Source organism: Saimiri boliviensis, chromosome 6 (genome assembly GCF_048565385.1).
Source record: "Saimiri boliviensis isolate mSaiBol1 chromosome 6, mSaiBol1.pri, whole genome shotgun sequence".
Taxonomy (NCBI): Eukaryota; Metazoa; Chordata; class Mammalia; order Primates; family Cebidae; genus Saimiri; species Saimiri boliviensis.
The window spans coordinates 61,573,330-61,589,354 of NC_133454.1; the positions used below are offsets into that span (position 1 = coordinate 61,573,330).

Genomic DNA, 16,025 nt, shown 5'->3' on the forward strand with positions numbered 1-16,025 from the left:
ACTCCAAGACCTAAAAGGGAATTTATTTATGAAATTTATTTTCTTATATAAATTATGTATTTCTCTGGGCAGACAGCCGTCACCTTATTGCACTAAAAGCACATCTGTAATACCAAGCTACAGGACGAGTCTTAACAAGAGGTTTGTATTCTTCAATGTAGCACTTGTCTACCAGGCACTGTAGAGGAGAGTGATGAGGAAAAGCCAGGACCGCTTAGGAAGTGAAGGTTGGGAGGTGGAGGGGGCAACATACACCCTTCTGACAATTGGTTTCCTCCCAGGAAGGGGAACATGCAACGCTTACTTCTGGATTTTGGGAGTGGGAAGAGTTTGAAGGCTGAGAAACCCAATGCAACCCTGCAGCTCAGCTCCTTTATTTCTGAGGGAAGCAGGGACTCATCTGCTCATTTGTAACAAATCACTCCAGCCTAGCAGATGCTTTGGGGTAAACAATGGAGTAGCAGTCATCATCAGAATTAGAATTAGCAGCAATTAACAGGCAATACACTGCCACAGTGAGGCGGGTGTCATCCAGGTCCCAGGGACCTGCAGGCTGTGTATCCTAGGGAGAGGTGCTATTCAAGACCTGGCGCTGGCTCTAGAAGAGTCTCTTAACCTAATGCAACTGGGTCTCATTAGGCTCAGATGGCTCTTGACCACACTAATTATTAGCGAAGCTCTGGTGTTGGGTTCCAACCATTGGTCAAAGCTGTAATGAGACTGAGTCTGTAGGCAGAGCGAAGGGGGTGCCTGAGTAGGAAGGGGGAGGCCCACTGGGTGAGGGTCAGTGGGCAATGATTGTAACATGATTAGGCCCTCCTTGCAGATGGCAGCTGTGCTGAACGGGGAGTAGAATGAGAAGGAGCCACAAGCCCCTTCACTCTGCCTTTGCACTACACTGAAGACAAGTTGCTCACATACTCTAAAGCACATTCTTGATACAGGAAGAAGGGCTTGTGGGGAAAGCGGCGATTTGGTATTGGGCAAGAGCCACGTTAAGCCTTCATGAGGGCAGCCACCACAGCCTTGGCATTGAGACTGCGTAGGTCACAGTAGGTCTGGCCGGTGCCCACAAAGACGATGGGTTTGCTTGTGATGTACGTCATAGAAATAGCAGCTCCCACCTAAGTGGAGAAAGAGGACAGCCAATCGACACGAGCCCACTTTTCACTCACCCTCTTCGGAACAGGAAGCGCTGGAGCCAAGGTTTCCTTGCAGCCTCAGCTCCTTTGTGGAGGATGCCCATTCTACCCTCCAGTCTCACGTTTACCTTGTCATCAATGGTATCAAATTTGGTAAGAACAATGCCATCAATGAGCCGAGGTGTTTGGGCCATAGAGTGGTCAGCCAAGGCTCTGTTGAACTTGACCTGGAAAGAAGAAAGGTGATAGAAGTATACAAACCATGTAAATTGACCAAAGCTTATTAGGTTGTAAAAGGAACTGGGCCCACACTCTCACCAGCTGGTCCACGGCTTCATTGCCTACTAAGGCTTCTCCTACAAACAGCACCAAGTCAGGTGTATTGACAGTAATGAGTTTGGCCAGGGCAGTCATCAGAGGGGCATTGTCTTGCATGCGGCCCGCCGTATCCACCAGCACCACATCAAAGCCTTGGTTACGTGCTAGAGAAAGAAAGTGGTCAACTCTGAACACCTGGACTGCCCCTCTCAAAAAGTCCTAGTTTGGCTCTATTAAGTCTACCTGTTCACGGTCTTGGGCTCTGGATTTGGTTCCAAGGTAATGTGAGAAAAACTTGATTGTATGCTTGGCCATCACCAAACATACTCAGGAAAAGGAAGGCAACAGGATAAAGGTGACCAAATTCAGGTTTCTTTGGTTGTGGCATATTAGCTTTGCCTGCACTACACACACTACCCAAAAGCAGAGCATGGCAAGTAACTGATCTTTTTCCTGTAATTGAGCAACGAGTCTGTAGGAGCACAAGCCTGATCCTCTCCAAGTTCCCAGAGAATCCAAGGAGAAAAAGGGACCCCAAATAAGCCCCCAAACTTCCCATGCACTGTACCAAAGGCAATGGCTTCCATGGCGATGCCAGCAGCATCCTTGCCATAGCCCTTTTCAAACAACTGCACCATGGTGCGGCCAGCATGCTTCTCAGGAGGGTGTAGGGCACTCAAACGCCGGGTATGCGTACGCAGCTGCTCCACAGCCCCGGCACGAAATGTGTCACAGGCAGCAATGAGGACACTGAAGCCATTCTCTAACAACCAGAAGGAAATCTGTGAAAAAGAAGTGAGAAAAGTCACCTAAAGCCAGGATTTTGAGAGATGAGAAATACAGAAATATCAGTGACAGGCTGGGGAGCTGCACTGACCTTGGCAAGATTAGTAGATTTCCCCACTCCATTAACGCCGCAGAAGGTGACGACATAAGGGCGCTGGCGACGCTGGGCATCCATGATGTCCCGGAGCATGTCTACACGACGCTGTGGCTGCAGAATCTGCACCAGGGACTCCTGTAGGGCTTGCTTTACTGTGGAAGTCACCGCTGAAAGGGGAGGTGGAGAAGGTTGCAGCTGTGAAACCCAAGGAAGGCTCTCAAAAATGCCAAACACCTTTCTGGGCTAAGGTGACTAGGATAATACAGGCAGTGCTCGACTTACGACCACGGTCAGGACCACGGAACGGTCATAACACGATTTGGTCCTAAGTTGAGTAGGCTATATGTACCGTTGAAATGGTGCACGTGGAGATGGTAGTGCTGCCAGAAGCTGGTCAGCACTGTCGTACACCCAGCTGTGCAACGTTTGCGCTGCAAGACGCGGAGCAGTCATGGCTGGCGATTGTGGTCGTAAAGTCGAATGGTCGTAAGTTGCATAGGTCGTAAGTCAATCAATGCCTGTACTAGCATTTTGTCCCAGAAGTCCAGAACAGGTGCACATTACAAGGACTAACTCATTTAATCCTCTCAATAACCCTTAAAATCTAGGTTATAGAGGTTAAGGAATTTGCCAAAAGTCACATACCTAATAAGAATGGAACTCTATGCACTTAACCTCTTGGTACCCATAAGCACTTTCTTGCTTAGGGAGGTACTTACTGCTGAATGTCCCCATCACCTTCCCTTCCAACTTGTTGGCAACGGATTCACAGAGCTGGACAGCAATGTCTGCAGCCACGTTCTTAGCTGAGGAGAGGGGGACGGGTATGTCAGTTCTATGTCAGCAATAACCAGTCTTTATGGTACAGGTGAGAAACACTAGGTGTTTCTGCTCTCAACTACCCCTACCTATGAACATGAGTCAGCCCTGTCCTCAGAACTTACCAATGAGATGATCGCGCATCTTGTCCAGCACAGATTCCATGTCTTCACGACTCAAGCTCTTTGAACCCACAAGGCCCTTCAGCATTCCAAACATGCCACCCAGTGTTCCCTTGGTAGCACTGCAGGGATAGGAGATCACAAATACACATCAAGCCAGTAGGCAGGAGTTGTATCTTACCAGTTCTGCAGATGCATATAGCACCCTCCCCCACTGAAATTTCCCTACCTAGGTTTGGTGGAGTTTTGAGCAGCCCCTTCATCATCAGAGCTGCTGCAGTCCAGATCCTGAAGCTGTCCCCCAGGCCCAGTCCCTCGAATCTGGAAGACAGGGGGAAAGGAGATGGGGTCAGGAACACTAATAGGGTCCCTGAGGAAGAAGTCCACATTGCTCTCTCTCTTACATTTGAGGAAGCTCCAAGTATAATTTACGCCTCACTCAAACCCAGGTATCACCTTCCCGCTCTCCACTTCCAATTTCTTATTAAAGATAACCTTCACTTTGACCCCTGTTGCCTCTTACCAAGTTGATGTCCTCAGACAAGGCAGCCTCAGGGGTTCCATTGGTGGTGGGAGTACTATAATCCAAGACTTCTTTGTTAGCAGAGCCACCCAGTTCCCACACCCGGGGTGCTTTTTTGCCCTTTTCCTTTGGAGCATCTGACTTGGTGGACTTGCTGCAACAGGTTATAGGACAAAGGGTTATGGTGGAGAAGTAGGAAAGGAAACATGAGCCAGAGATTAGAACTCCCTCGCACCCATCGTGTCTAGATAAGAGTATTTTGAGAGTACTGGAGAAACAGTGCTCACTTGGACTTCTCCATACCCCTCCCATGCTTCTGAATGAACTCCTCTCGCTTCCTGCGGATCAGCTCCTCTTTGGAAAGTTCTACTCCGTTCTCAGGACCCACTGGGAGACCTGACTTTTCTGCAGGAACTGCTTTGCTGGTAGCCAAAGGACCATCAGAACCTGCTGGAGAAAAACTCAACTGAAAAAAAAAAAAAAAAAAAAAAAAAAAAGACCAATCCCAACCACTAGACAATGGCGAAAAGTCTTCCAAATAGCTCAAAGGAAATTTGGACCAAACATCTTAGGGTTCACAAGGCCTTGGGAGTATAGGATGGTGACCATTTGAGTGAGAAAGAGGCAAGCGATGACGGAAGGAAGACCACCTGAGTCCTTAGCACCGTGTTAATGCCCTTCATGTCCCAGTATGTCCAAAGAACTCAAACTCACCTTCCTTCTTGGCCCCCTTTTTTTTGCTATTCTTTGCTTTTTCCTTGGGCTTTTCCCCCCGTGTCTCAATCATGGACCTTGCAGGTTTCTTGGCCTTTTCAGAATCTTCATATTTCTTCATGGTAGTGGGAGCACGGATCTTACTGCTCTCCTCTGCTTCGCTAAACAACAAAACAGAATGGTTTGCCTTTCTACCTTGTGCAGGAGGAAAAGTAACAGTTCAGAGAAAGGACTTCCACACCCAAGAGGACAATGAGAACTGGGTAGCAAATTAGGAATGTCTTTTAACACACCCATTTACCACCCTTGAGCCTCATCAAATCATGGAAATAAACTGATTTAGAGAAGGCAGGCCTCTCACCGAAGGAGCCGCAGGAAGTCATTTCTGAAATCAAAAGTGCCATTCAATAAACTTAAAGCACTTTGCTGTTGGATCTCTGTGCGGTACTTGTCCCGAAACAGCCGGTGCACGTCATCTATCAATTTGTCTACATATGTCAGTGTCAGGATCTTTTGAAAACCAACCTGTTTAGGAGAAAACAAAGCCAACAGATCTGCTTACATGCCAGCCTAGAATGGAAAGAAGCCAACTCAACCCTGGCTTTCAGAGATAGGTTCAGCCACCTGGCTGGTTTCCCTGTCGTGAGAGGCAGCCAAACTCCCTGCCTGGGCCCAGTAGCTGCTGTTTCCTCCCATCTACCTTTCTAGATTACCGAGTTACATCATCATATACACCGGCTGCAATTAATCCGAGTTCTCTTAATAATCAGGACTATGCTAAGAATGTAATCATTGTCCCTCTACAACACCCCACTTACCACAAACACCAGCTCAAACTGGTTGTCCAATTTATACTTGAGTGTGAGTGCCTCATGGGTGAAGGAGTTGTTACCGCCCCGCTCCTGGAGAAAGAGTATGTCTCAGTGTTCCGACTATCCCCAGAAAACCCAGGTTTGGGCCCTGGGTTTGGATTACCTTTGGGAAAGAACCACACATTTCCCCCAAATTCGAGTCTGTCCCCAGGACAAGAGGATGCTGGGGCACTTCTCTCTGACATTCCACCAGAAAGAAAAGAAGGTAACAAGTTGGGGGAAAGAGGTAGGGGAGAGGAAGACACATGGGAGCCAAAAGGGCAACAGTCACATAAACAATCAGATTACTAGCGGCTATACACCACTTAGTTTTGCAAAGGTGTTTTCCCATCTGTTATTTCACCTAGCCTCGAAACAACAAAAACAAGCTGCTGGGGGTAAACAGAGGGAGAGGAGGGAAATCCCAGACACCGGAATTCGGCTAGAGTCCAGACACCAGAGAGGGGGACCGTCACTAAGTTGCGGGGTAGTCTGAAGGGGGCAGGCAAACGAAGCGAAGTCTGGGTTAAGCGTGAGTGGCCAGTTTGAGGTGGGCGGGGAGGATGGGAGGAGGCGCGGAACAGAGTCTAAGGGGACCGTGGACCAGGTCAGGGAAGAAGAGCCTGGACTTCTGATCCCGCGGGGGCGGTACCTGCAGCAGCACAGAACGAATCAACGCGTTAACGGGCCCGGTGCATGAGTCGCTCACGCCCTGGAAGCACCAGAGCACAAGCCCGCCCTTGGAGAAAATGGTGAAGAAGTCGAGCATGGCGGCAGCGGCAGAGGAGCTGGGGCCGGGGCCGGGAACTCAGGCCGCGATCGCCGCCGCTTCCTGCTGCGCCAAGCGCTGGACACGTCACACCAGCGGCCCCGGAAACCAGCTCAACCGCACTTCCGCTCGGAACGCCGGGTGCCCTCCTCATCTCCGCCCGAGGGCGCGCACGACTGACGTATCACAAGGTCCGCCAATGGTGGGTGGGAGCGGGCCTGGGTGGGGCTCCCGGAGAGGTCACGGGGAGATAGCCACCTATAGCGTCGGGGGGGGCGGATCCCGGAGGGGCCGCTGGCCAATTGGCGCGCTCGTCTGAATGGCGTTTGGCGCCCAGCGGTGACGGCTGGGTTGATTGCGAGGCCGCTGTGCAGCTCTCAGGCTGTCCGCGCTTGGAAGGGTCATGCTTCCGAGGGTTCTGTCGCTCGGCATGCGCCGGGGCCCCTTGACCCGGAGGCGAGGCACGCTTAGAGGAGGCTTTTCTCTGGGTAAAGTTGAGGACGACAGAGGGTGTGGATCTGGGGTGCCCCCAACCTCCGGCTGTGTGCCCTTCAGGACATGGAACCGTGCCCCACACTGGCAGGACAGTGGGTCGGCTTGGGGAAGGGGATAAGCTCGCCTACCAGAGCTTGTCGGGGCTGGGCAGGTGTATGGCTCCCAAGGCCATCCTTCTCAGGTGGCATGTCCCACATTATTCTCCACCTCGGCTTACAGTCAGACTGATTCGTAGGTGGCACAGATGAGCATTAAGTCTTGCCCGCGATGGTGTTCGTAGTGCTGTGGCGGTGAAGTAGGGAAGAGAAGAGAAGACGGGATTCAGTGAATATCCTGGAAGAGGGCTAGAGTTTATCTAGAGTGGGAAAATTTCAATAGACAATAGACCAGTTCAAGACTGGATAGAGGCAGGGCACGGTGGCTCACGCTTGTAATCCCAGCCCTCTGGGAGATCGAGGCGGGTGGATCACCTGAGATCAGGAGTTCGCGAGCAGCCTGGCCAACAGGGTAGAACACCGCCTCTACTAAATATACAAAAATTCGTTTGGTGTGGCGGTGGGCTCCTGTAATCCCAGCTACTCGGGAGGTTGAGGCAGGAGAATCGCTTGAACCCGGAAGGCGAAGATTGCCGTGAGCCAAGATCGCACCATTGCACTCCAGCCTGGGTGACAGAGCGAAATTCCCTCACTGCTAGCTAGCATAACTGTAGAAGTACATGGAGCAGGTGGGAACTGAGATCAGCCTTGAAGGATGTTTACTGGCTTAAGAAAAGTGTGTGTTCCAGTCTATGAAGAACTGAGTGCAGATTAGGAGAAAAATATTGTTCTTATGCAAGGAACTAGCAAAAGCCATCTAAATAGATGTGCGAGTAGAAACATGAAATGTAGTGTGGACAGGTAAGCTAAGGCCAGACTAAAGAAGGATTCCAATGCTGCTGAGGAGGGTTTGAGTGAGCTATGAAATGGCAAAGGGTTTTAAGGTACTTACTGAGCACTTAGAATATGTCAGGTGTTGAGAGAGGCTGGAGATTGAGTGAAGGTAAACACAGCCTCCCCACTCATGGATTTTAGAGTATGTAATCATAAACTCAAAGTTGCAATTGTGTCCAAGAGATCATGTAGAGTTTGACCTGGTCTAGAGGGTCAAGAAAGGCTTTCTTGAGCAGGGAATTAACTAGGCAAGGAAGTGGACAGAGTTTCAAAGCAGAGAGGGCATGTGTAGGTTCCCTGTGGTGGGAGGAAATAAGGTGCCATCAAGGAACTCAAGGGACTAGAGTGTAGGGGAGGACAAGAGGAACAGGAGCCAGATGGTGCAGTACCTTACAGGCCCTGTTTAAGGCTTTGGACTTTGGTCTTTAGAGTAATGGAAACCTACTGGAGGATTTTAAGCGAGAGCATTTGTGATTAAATTTGTGTTTTGAAAAGAAATTTCTGGCCAGGCACAGTGGCTCATGCCTGTAATCCCAGCACTTTGGGAGGCCGAAGCAGGTGGATCACGAGGTCAAGAGATCAAGACCATCTTGGCCAACATGATGAAACCCTGTCTCTACTAAAAATACGAAAATTAGCCAGGCATGGTGGTGCACACCTGTGATCCCAGCTCCTGGAGTGGCTGAGGCAGGAGAATCGGTTGAACCTGGGAGGTGGAGGTTGCAGTGAGCCAAGATTGCACCAGTGCACTCCAGCCTGGCGACAGAGCAAGACTCCATCTCAAAAAGAAAAGAAAAGAAATTTCTTTTTTAGCTATATTGTAAAAATGTTTGCTGCAGGGGGTGGGGTGAGTGGGAACAGTTAGGATGCTTTTGCATTTGTCCAGTTGAGAGGTGATAAGTGGCTTGGCCTAGGATGATGGTGGCAGAGAAAGAAAGGGGACAGATTGAGGAATTATTTGGAAGCCAGTCCTCAGGACTTGATTATAGATAGGATGTAAATGTAGGTTTCAGGGCTGGGCGCAGTGGCTCATGCATGTAATCCTAGCACTTTGGGAGGCTGAGGTGGGTGGATCACTTGAGGTCAGGAGTTTAAGACCAGCCTGGCCATGATGGTGAAACCCCATCTTTAAAAAAAAAAAAAAAATGTAGGTTTGGTGGTGGTGATGGATATTCAGGATAAGGTGCCACTTAGAAGTGCCATGCTTCAGAGGATACTGTGACTTGGAGTGTGCCAGGGCCTCTTGGTCCAGAGGCCTGGAAGATCCAAGTGGGGATGACAGTGTGGTTGAGTATGTGTGTCGGAATCAGGAGAGGTCTATGCAGGAGGTAAATGTGGAAAATTAATTTTAGGAAGTTGAATCTTGCAGTGCTTGGCATAGTACATGGAAAGAGAGACTGATGGCATGTGGACCATTCAGAAAACTGGCAATACTATTGGGTGCAAGGTAACCTTATGAGACACGATGACAGTGGGACTGCCAACTCATATCTGTTTAGCCCACTTTTTCCTATGCCCTTCCTCCATCCCCCTCCCCCCACCCCCACCATGTGGGAAGGAAACATATGGCCCTCTGACCCTGACTACGTCCCACAGACTGGGAGGAGATATTGTCTGAGATTAAGAAGAAGATCCAGTCAGGGCTGCCTGGAACGGACTTGCATCCACTGTATGACCGCAGCCACCTGCCCCCCGACCACTCGGATGTGGTGATCGTAGGAGGTGGGGTACTTGGCCTGTCTGTGGCCTATTGGCTGAAGAAGCTGGAGAAGCAGCGAGATGCTCTTCGGGTGCTGGTCGTGGAACGGGACCTCACGGTGAGGTCTGGGGTAGGGCAGAGTCAGGAGTGGGGCAAAAAAGATGACTCAAATTCTCTTAAGGACTCTAGGGATGGGAAGGAGAGGAGGGGAAAGACCTCAATCTCGGGGAATCCAGAGGGCAGAGATTGTGCTTTGGACCTTGTTGAGAAATTGTCCCAGGATCTTCCTCAGTCAAACCAGGAAGCTTGGCAATAAAGTTTGTGCTTTTGAAAGCAGATATCACAATACTGGATTTTTTGAGATCTCACAGCTGTGGTCACAAGAGCCTACATTCAAGATATAATTGTCTCAATTTTTTTTTTTTTTTCTTGAGACAGAGTCTTGCTCTGTCACCCAAGCTGGAGTGCAGTGGCACGATCTCAGCTCACTTCAACTTCCGCCTCCGAGGTTCAAGTGATTCTCTTGCCTCAGCCTCCCAAGTAGCTGAGATTACAGGCACACACCATGATGCCCAGCTATTTTTTGTATTTTTAGTAGAGACAGGGTTTCACCGTGTTGCCTAGGCTGGTCTTGAACTCCTGACCTCAAGTGATCCGCCCACCTCAGCCTCCCAAAGTGCTGGGATAACAGGCATGAGCCACCATGCCTGGCCCTCAAGTTGCTTCGTTAGGCCCCATTACTTCTGAGGTTTTTGCATTTTATTTTGTTTATTTATTTTGAGACAGAGTCTTGCTCTGTTGCCCAGGCTGGAGTGCAGTGCAACCTCCACCTCTCAGGCTCAAGTGGTCCTCCTCTCAGGTAGCTGGGACCACAGGCGTGCACCACCATACCTGGATAATTTCAGTATTTTTTGTAGTGATGGGTTTTTGCCATGTTGCCCAGGCTGGTCTCAGATTCCTGAGTTCAAGCAATCCACCCACCTCGGCCTCCCAAAGTGCTGGGATTACAGGCATGAGCCACCACCTGGCTGGCTTTTGCACTTTGGATGTTCCTGTTTGCATTGCCAGCTAGCTACAAGCCTTGCTACTCTACATCAATCATAACCTTTCATTTTCCAAATGGTAGGTCAAATGTTAGTTCCCTGCCCTTGGACTTCCTTCCAGACCGTTACCATTTTGTACCACTGTGTCAGCTCTTTCCAGATGACTGACCCTCTCTGCTCTGCACATCCGATTTTAAACACTGTTGTCTTCAAGTTGACTTACACATGGGTCTGTGCACTTCAACTCCTCTTAGATTACAGACTTGCAAATAGGACTCCCCTTAAACTTTGGGTGTGTAGCTCGAATCTTTCATTGCAGTGCTCTGATCACATGTGATAGGGTACTGGTCTACCTCAATGTTTCTTGTTTTTCCACAGTATTCACGGGCCTCCAGTGCACTCTCACTGGGTGGGATTCATCAGCAGTTCTCATTGCCTGAGAACATCCATCTCTCCCTCTTTTCAGCCAGCTTTCTACGGAACATCAATGTAGGTGCAATGATATTTGGGATTTGGGGATGTTGGGCTGGTAACCCCTCCTTTAGCCCAGAGGGAGGAGCAGCTCAGCTAGCAAGGTAGTCAGCGAGCAGGAATGGGTCAGGCAATTAGGAGTGGGGGCGCTGGCCTTTCCTCCTAGTGGTGGTGCCTCAAGGTCTGGGGCACTGAGCCCCAGGAGCTGTGGGGGAAGAAGGCAGGAAAACTCTCCCTGGCGTCCTTAAGTCAGCCTCTTTCAGGAGCCTCTCTCTGCACACAGGAGCACCTGGCTGTGGTCGATGCCCCTCCCCTGGATCTCCAGTTCAACCCCTTAGGCTACCTCTGGCTGGCTTCAGAAAAGAATGCTGCAGCCATGGAGAACAACGTGAAAGTGCAGAGGTGGGTACCTGGAACAGCCTCTCAGCTGCTTTGTGGCCAAAGGTGTTTGGTGACTCCTGTATCAGGTTAGGAACTGAGAAGGTGGAGTTGATAAGACAGATCCTTGCAGTCGAGGAGCTCAGCGTGTCAGGAAGAAAATACACACACAGACCTGCAGAACCCCGTGGGAGTGCCATACTACTAATATGGACAAAACACTGCCAGGTGCTTCCTAGTTTATCAGATCATGAAAACCACCTGGAATACACCCCAGACCTAATAAGCCAGAATCTCTAGGGAAGAATCCCACAAGTCTGGGTTTTTAACAAGAACCTTAGGAGTTAGCAAACTTTTTCTGTAAAGGGCCAGATAGTAAATATTTTAGGTTTTGCTGGCCTTCATTGCACCCACTCTGCTATCACAGCATGAAAGCAGCCATAGACAAAAGCAGAAATGAAGGAGTGTGGCTCATTTACGAAAACAGGTAGCAGTTCAGATTTGGCAACCCCTGCTCTAAATGATTCTCATAATCAGGTGAGGGTGGGCATCTTTGTGATGCAGTGTGGCCAGAGGCTTTATTTTTATGTTTATTTAGCAAACACCCAAGTCTCACAGTGACATCAATTAATATCCTAAATGCTGTACAGATATTAACTCTAATCATCAGAACATCACCACTATACATATGAGGAAACATGAGGCGCCAGTTAGTGGTGGCAGTGGGATTTTATTCGAAGCCAGTAGTCTGGCTTGTGAGTGTTCTGTTGGTGCCTCTGCCAAGCTGCCTTTGGGGGACAGTGTCCCAGAGGAGATACCTGTGCTCATGAACAGGATTGTGCAAGGAGTGGAGAGGAAGTGGAACTAGGCAGGAGTGGAGGGAACAAGTTACCACCTTGTCATGAAAGTTCATGGAATAAGCTGGGTGCAGTGTCTCATGCCTGTAATCCCAGCACTTTAGGAGGTCGAGGCAGGTGGATCACCTGAGGTCAGGAGTTTGAGACCAGCCTGGCCAACATGGTGAAACCCTGTCTCTACTAAAAATGCTAAAATTAGCTGAGTGTGGTGGCACGTGCCTGTAATCCCAGCTACTCAAGAGGCTGAGGTAGGAGAATCACTTGAACCTGGGAGGAGGAGGTTGCAGTGAGCCAAGATGGCACCACTGCACACCAACCTGGGCAACAGAGCCAGACTCAATTAAAAAAAAAAAAAAAAAGTCATGGAATAGACCAGGATAGGAAGCTCTGTGTGCTGAAGGGAGGTCGGGAGATGAAGAGGGTGTAGGGAAGAAAAGATAATCATAAGCTAAAGAGCCTGACTAGGAGGCTTGGTCTTCGGCCAGTAGGCAATGAGGAAAAATAGGGGCATTTGGGTTAAAGAAGTGGCATGAGTGAGCTGGACTTCCCATTTGTGGAGTTGGGGTTCATACTTCACCCCTCTGCACACTCCCCTCTCCACACATACACCAACCCACACATTTGTCTCAGGCAGGAGGGAGCCAAAGTTTGTCTGATGTCTCCTGATCAGCTTCGGAACAAGTTTCCCTGGATAAACACAGAGGGAGTGGCTTTGGCGTCCTATGGTGAGACTTGCTTGCAGAGGGGACAGCTTTTTTCCTGAAGATAGAGACTAAGGGGTACTACAGGTTGGGAGTCTCAGTGCCCCAGAGCCAAGCTGAAGGAAGAACACTTCCCTCCTGTGTAACGGGGACTACCCTGGGCCGCGCTAGGTCTCTGTCCTTCAGCAGGCTTTGTGTCTGTGGTTCAGTTGGTCAAGAAGACCTTCCCCGGCTTACAAGCCCTAGAGAGGGGTTGGGGGCACAGGAAATACAATCAGAGAGCAGGAGACTTCATCCCTCTTTGTGAGTTCTCTTTTTCTTATCACAGGGATGGAGGACGAAGGTTGGTTTGACCCCTGGTGTCTGCTCCAGGGGCTTCGGCGAAAGGTCGAGTCCATGGGAGTCCTTTTCTGCCAGGGAGAGGTGACACGTGAGTCTGAGCTTGTTTCCTCTAGCAACCGGGGCATAGGCCTCGACGAGGTCTTCTCTTCTCACTCACAGGCTAAGCAAGAGCTGGAGAGGGAAAGGGGTCTCCCCTGTGGGCAGGTCCTAGGCATCCTGACCCAAGCTCCTCACTGAGCGGTGTTGTGACTTGTGATCTGCTTGATGATTTCACCTCAGCACTGTCCTATCAGAGTGTGGCCAAGCTCATGCCAGTTCCTTCATCTCTGTTCGCTTCAGTATCTGTGGGAAAGCTCCCATCCTTCCAGCTTTCTTTCCTTAAGAAACCAGTGAAATCCCCATTTCCTTCCTCTTCGGGGCCTCCAAGACCTATTTTTCATTTTCTTCTCTGCAGGTTTTGTCTCTTCATCTAACCTCATGTTGACCAAAAATGAGAAAGAGGTGAAAATGAAAAGGATCTATGAAGTCCACGTAAGTCTCTAGTCTGGTGGTGTCCTTACCAAAATGGAGGGAGGGGAAAGGTAGTGAGTGACCCTCCTTGCTTTGGTCTTCTTTGACCCACTTTCCAGTCTGAGGAAACTGAGGCTCAGGAAGCAGTGCATCTCTCAGGGTGCCTGGTATGTGGTTCAGGCCTTCCCACCCCTCACCCTCTGGTGCCTGCAGGTGAAGATGGACAACAGCCTGGAATACCAGCCTGTGGAATGCGCCTTAGTGATCAATGCAGCCGGAGCCTGGTCTTCGCATATCGCAGCACTGGCTGGTATTGGGAAGGGGCCGCCTAACACCCTGCAGGGCACCAAGCTACCTGTGGAGCCGAGGAAAAGGTAACTGCCCTCTGGGCAGCTGAGGAGTTTGGTGAGATAAAGAAAAATGACATCAAAGTTAGATGTGTGTGTGTGTGTGTGTGTGTGTGTGTGTGTGTACGGGGTTGGGGAGGGTTGCCGGCCGTGTCTCTGTGTGTGTGTGTATGTGTGTGTGTGTACATGGGGTTGGGGAGGGTTGCCAGCCGTGTGTGTGTGTGTGTGTGTGTGTGTGTCTGTGTGTCTGTGTGTACATACAGGGTTGGGGAGGGTTGCCGGCCGTGTGTGTGTGTGTGTGTGTGTGTGTGTGTGTGTGTGTATGTGTGTGGTTGGGGAGGGTTGCCGGCCATGCTGTTTTTGCAGTTCGTAACCACAGTGGTTATCGCAGGTATGTGTATGTGTGGCATTGCCCCCAGGGACCAGGCTTGGAGAGTCCACTCGTTGCAGACACTAGTGGAACCTATTTCCGCCGGGAAGGATTAGGTGGCAACTACCTGGGTGGCCGTAGCCCCACTGAGGTAAGCTGAGTGGGGTGGGACATGCCGGCAAGGAGACATCAAATAATTGTCGCAAAAGACTCAGGTGGTGGCTCATGCCTGTAATCTCAGCACTTTGGGAGGCCAAGGCGGGTGGATCACCTGAGGTCAGGAGTTTGAGACCAGCCTGGCCAACATGGCAAAACCCTGACTCCTAAAAATACAAAAATTAGCTGGGCCTGGTGGCAGTGCCAGTGCGTGCCTGTAATCCCAGCTACTCAGGAGGTTGAGGCAGGAGAATCACCTAAACCCAGGAAGCAGAGGTTGCAGTGAGCCAAGATCACGCCATTGTACTCCAGCCTGGGCGACGAGTGAAACACCGTTTCAAAAACAAATCCGGCTTTTTTGGGGTCTGTGTGCTATGTTAATTGATGTTGCAGCCCCCTCCAGATTTGAACTGGGACCATTTCTCCCCATTCTCTACCTACAAAGGGATTGTTAAACAAGTCTGGGTCTGTCGTGTCTTAGGCAGTGTAAGCCTTGTCTCCACCTCTCACCCCAGGAGGAAGAACCGGACCCAGGGAACCTGGAAGTGGACAATGATTTCTTCCAGGACAAGGTGTGGCCCCATTTGGCTCAGAGGGTCCCAGCTTTTGAGACTCTGAAGGTAACCGGCAGGGGCTGGTTTTCCTTTTTATTTTTGGACATTGGATGGGACAGGTGACAGTGGAGCATATTGGTTCCCTTGGACCTGTCCACTGCCTTAATCCCTCTGCGTCACAGTTGCTGAAGAATCTGTGGGACCCATCCCATCCCATGGACCCCTTAGCAGTGGGTAGAGGGTACTTTGTGCTGACCCCTGATGAGTGGATGGAGCGTGGCTGCAGCCTTCCTGAGAACCCAGCATTTTGTGCATGTACAGGTTCAGAACGCCTGGGCCGGCTATTACGACTACAACACCTTTGACCAGAATGGTGTGCTGGGCCCCCATCCACTAGTTGTCAACATGTTCTTTGCTACTGGCTTCAGCGGTCATGGGCTCCAGCAGGCCCCTGGTGTGGGACGAGCTGTGGCAGAGATGATACTGGAGGGCCGCTGCCAGACCATCAACCTGGACCCCTTCCTCTTCAGCCGCTTTTACTTGGGAGAGAAGATCCAGGAGGACAACATCATCTGAGCATGTGCGCTCTGCACCGGCCCCACTGGCTTGCATCCTGGCCGTGTTCACGGCCTTCTTTCTTCTTTTTCTGTTCCAGTCTTCCCCAGCACCGTGCCGGGCCTTCTCCCTTTCCCCACTCTCCTGTCAGGCAGGCCATTGCCCCTTCATGGCTGGGCAGGCACAGGCACTGAGGCCCAGGCCAACAGTGAGTGATGAGCAGGATCCTAGGACTGATCTGTAGCCCATGCTGGTGTCATCCACCAGGGAAATCCAGCTGGAGGCCTGGGCACCCTGGCCCAGGACTGGCTCCATCCTGGCACTGACCAGAAAACACTGCCTCTGACCCTCAGCAGATAGAGCCCTGGCAGGGGAGCATTCTGGGGCAGCCTGGCTCAGGTTTATTGGTTGTCTCTTTACCCTATCCATCAGTCAATACATGTAATTAACTCCCTCCCTCCAGTCTTCTGTCTCTTC

The 16,025-nt window shown here is 50.5% G+C and overlaps 2 protein-coding genes across 7 annotated transcripts; one reads left to right on the forward strand and one right to left on the reverse strand.

The window, feature by feature from the left end:
* Nucleotides 1-21: 21 nt before the first annotated feature.
* On the reverse strand, nucleotides 22-6,141 carry SRPRA (SRP receptor subunit alpha). Of its 2 annotated transcripts, none has more exons than XM_003923525.4 (14): nucleotides 6,025-6,141; nucleotides 5,340-5,423; nucleotides 4,883-5,046; nucleotides 4,522-4,682; nucleotides 4,095-4,254; nucleotides 3,808-3,961; nucleotides 3,514-3,605; nucleotides 3,288-3,406; nucleotides 3,063-3,149; nucleotides 2,338-2,510; nucleotides 2,029-2,242; nucleotides 1,461-1,624; nucleotides 1,271-1,369; nucleotides 22-1,124 (listed from the first exon to the last, which is right to left on the reverse strand). In XM_003923525.4, the coding sequence occupies exons 1-14, from the start codon at nucleotides 6,139-6,141 to the stop codon at nucleotides 996-998; spliced, it is 1,917 nt and encodes a 638-aa protein (XP_003923574.1). In that variant the 3' UTR covers nucleotides 22-995. The 2 variants fall into 2 exon arrangements, with proteins under 2 accessions (XP_003923574.1, XP_010332681.1); XM_010334379.3 differs by having other exon boundaries at nucleotides 4,095-4,257.
* On the forward strand, nucleotides 6,122-16,004 carry FOXRED1 (FAD dependent oxidoreductase domain containing 1). 5 transcript variants are annotated; one of them, XM_074400834.1, is made up of 11 exons: nucleotides 6,122-6,332; nucleotides 9,162-9,382; nucleotides 10,686-10,796; nucleotides 11,062-11,180; nucleotides 12,644-12,738; nucleotides 13,043-13,144; nucleotides 13,511-13,587; nucleotides 13,780-13,940; nucleotides 14,305-14,434; nucleotides 14,955-15,059; nucleotides 15,315-16,004. In XM_074400834.1, exons 1-11 carry the CDS (start codon nucleotides 6,122-6,124, stop codon nucleotides 15,567-15,569), a joined length of 1,587 nt encoding a protein of 528 aa, XP_074256935.1. In that variant the 3' UTR covers nucleotides 15,570-16,004. The 5 variants fall into 5 exon arrangements, with proteins under 5 accessions (XP_074256935.1, XP_003923576.1, XP_074256937.1 ...); XM_003923527.4 differs by lacking the exon at nucleotides 6,122-6,332 and adding an exon at nucleotides 6,459-6,629; XM_074400836.1 differs by lacking the exon at nucleotides 6,122-6,332 and adding an exon at nucleotides 6,467-6,629 and having other exon boundaries at nucleotides 12,648-12,738.
* The last annotated feature ends 21 nt before the right edge of the window (nucleotides 16,005-16,025 follow it).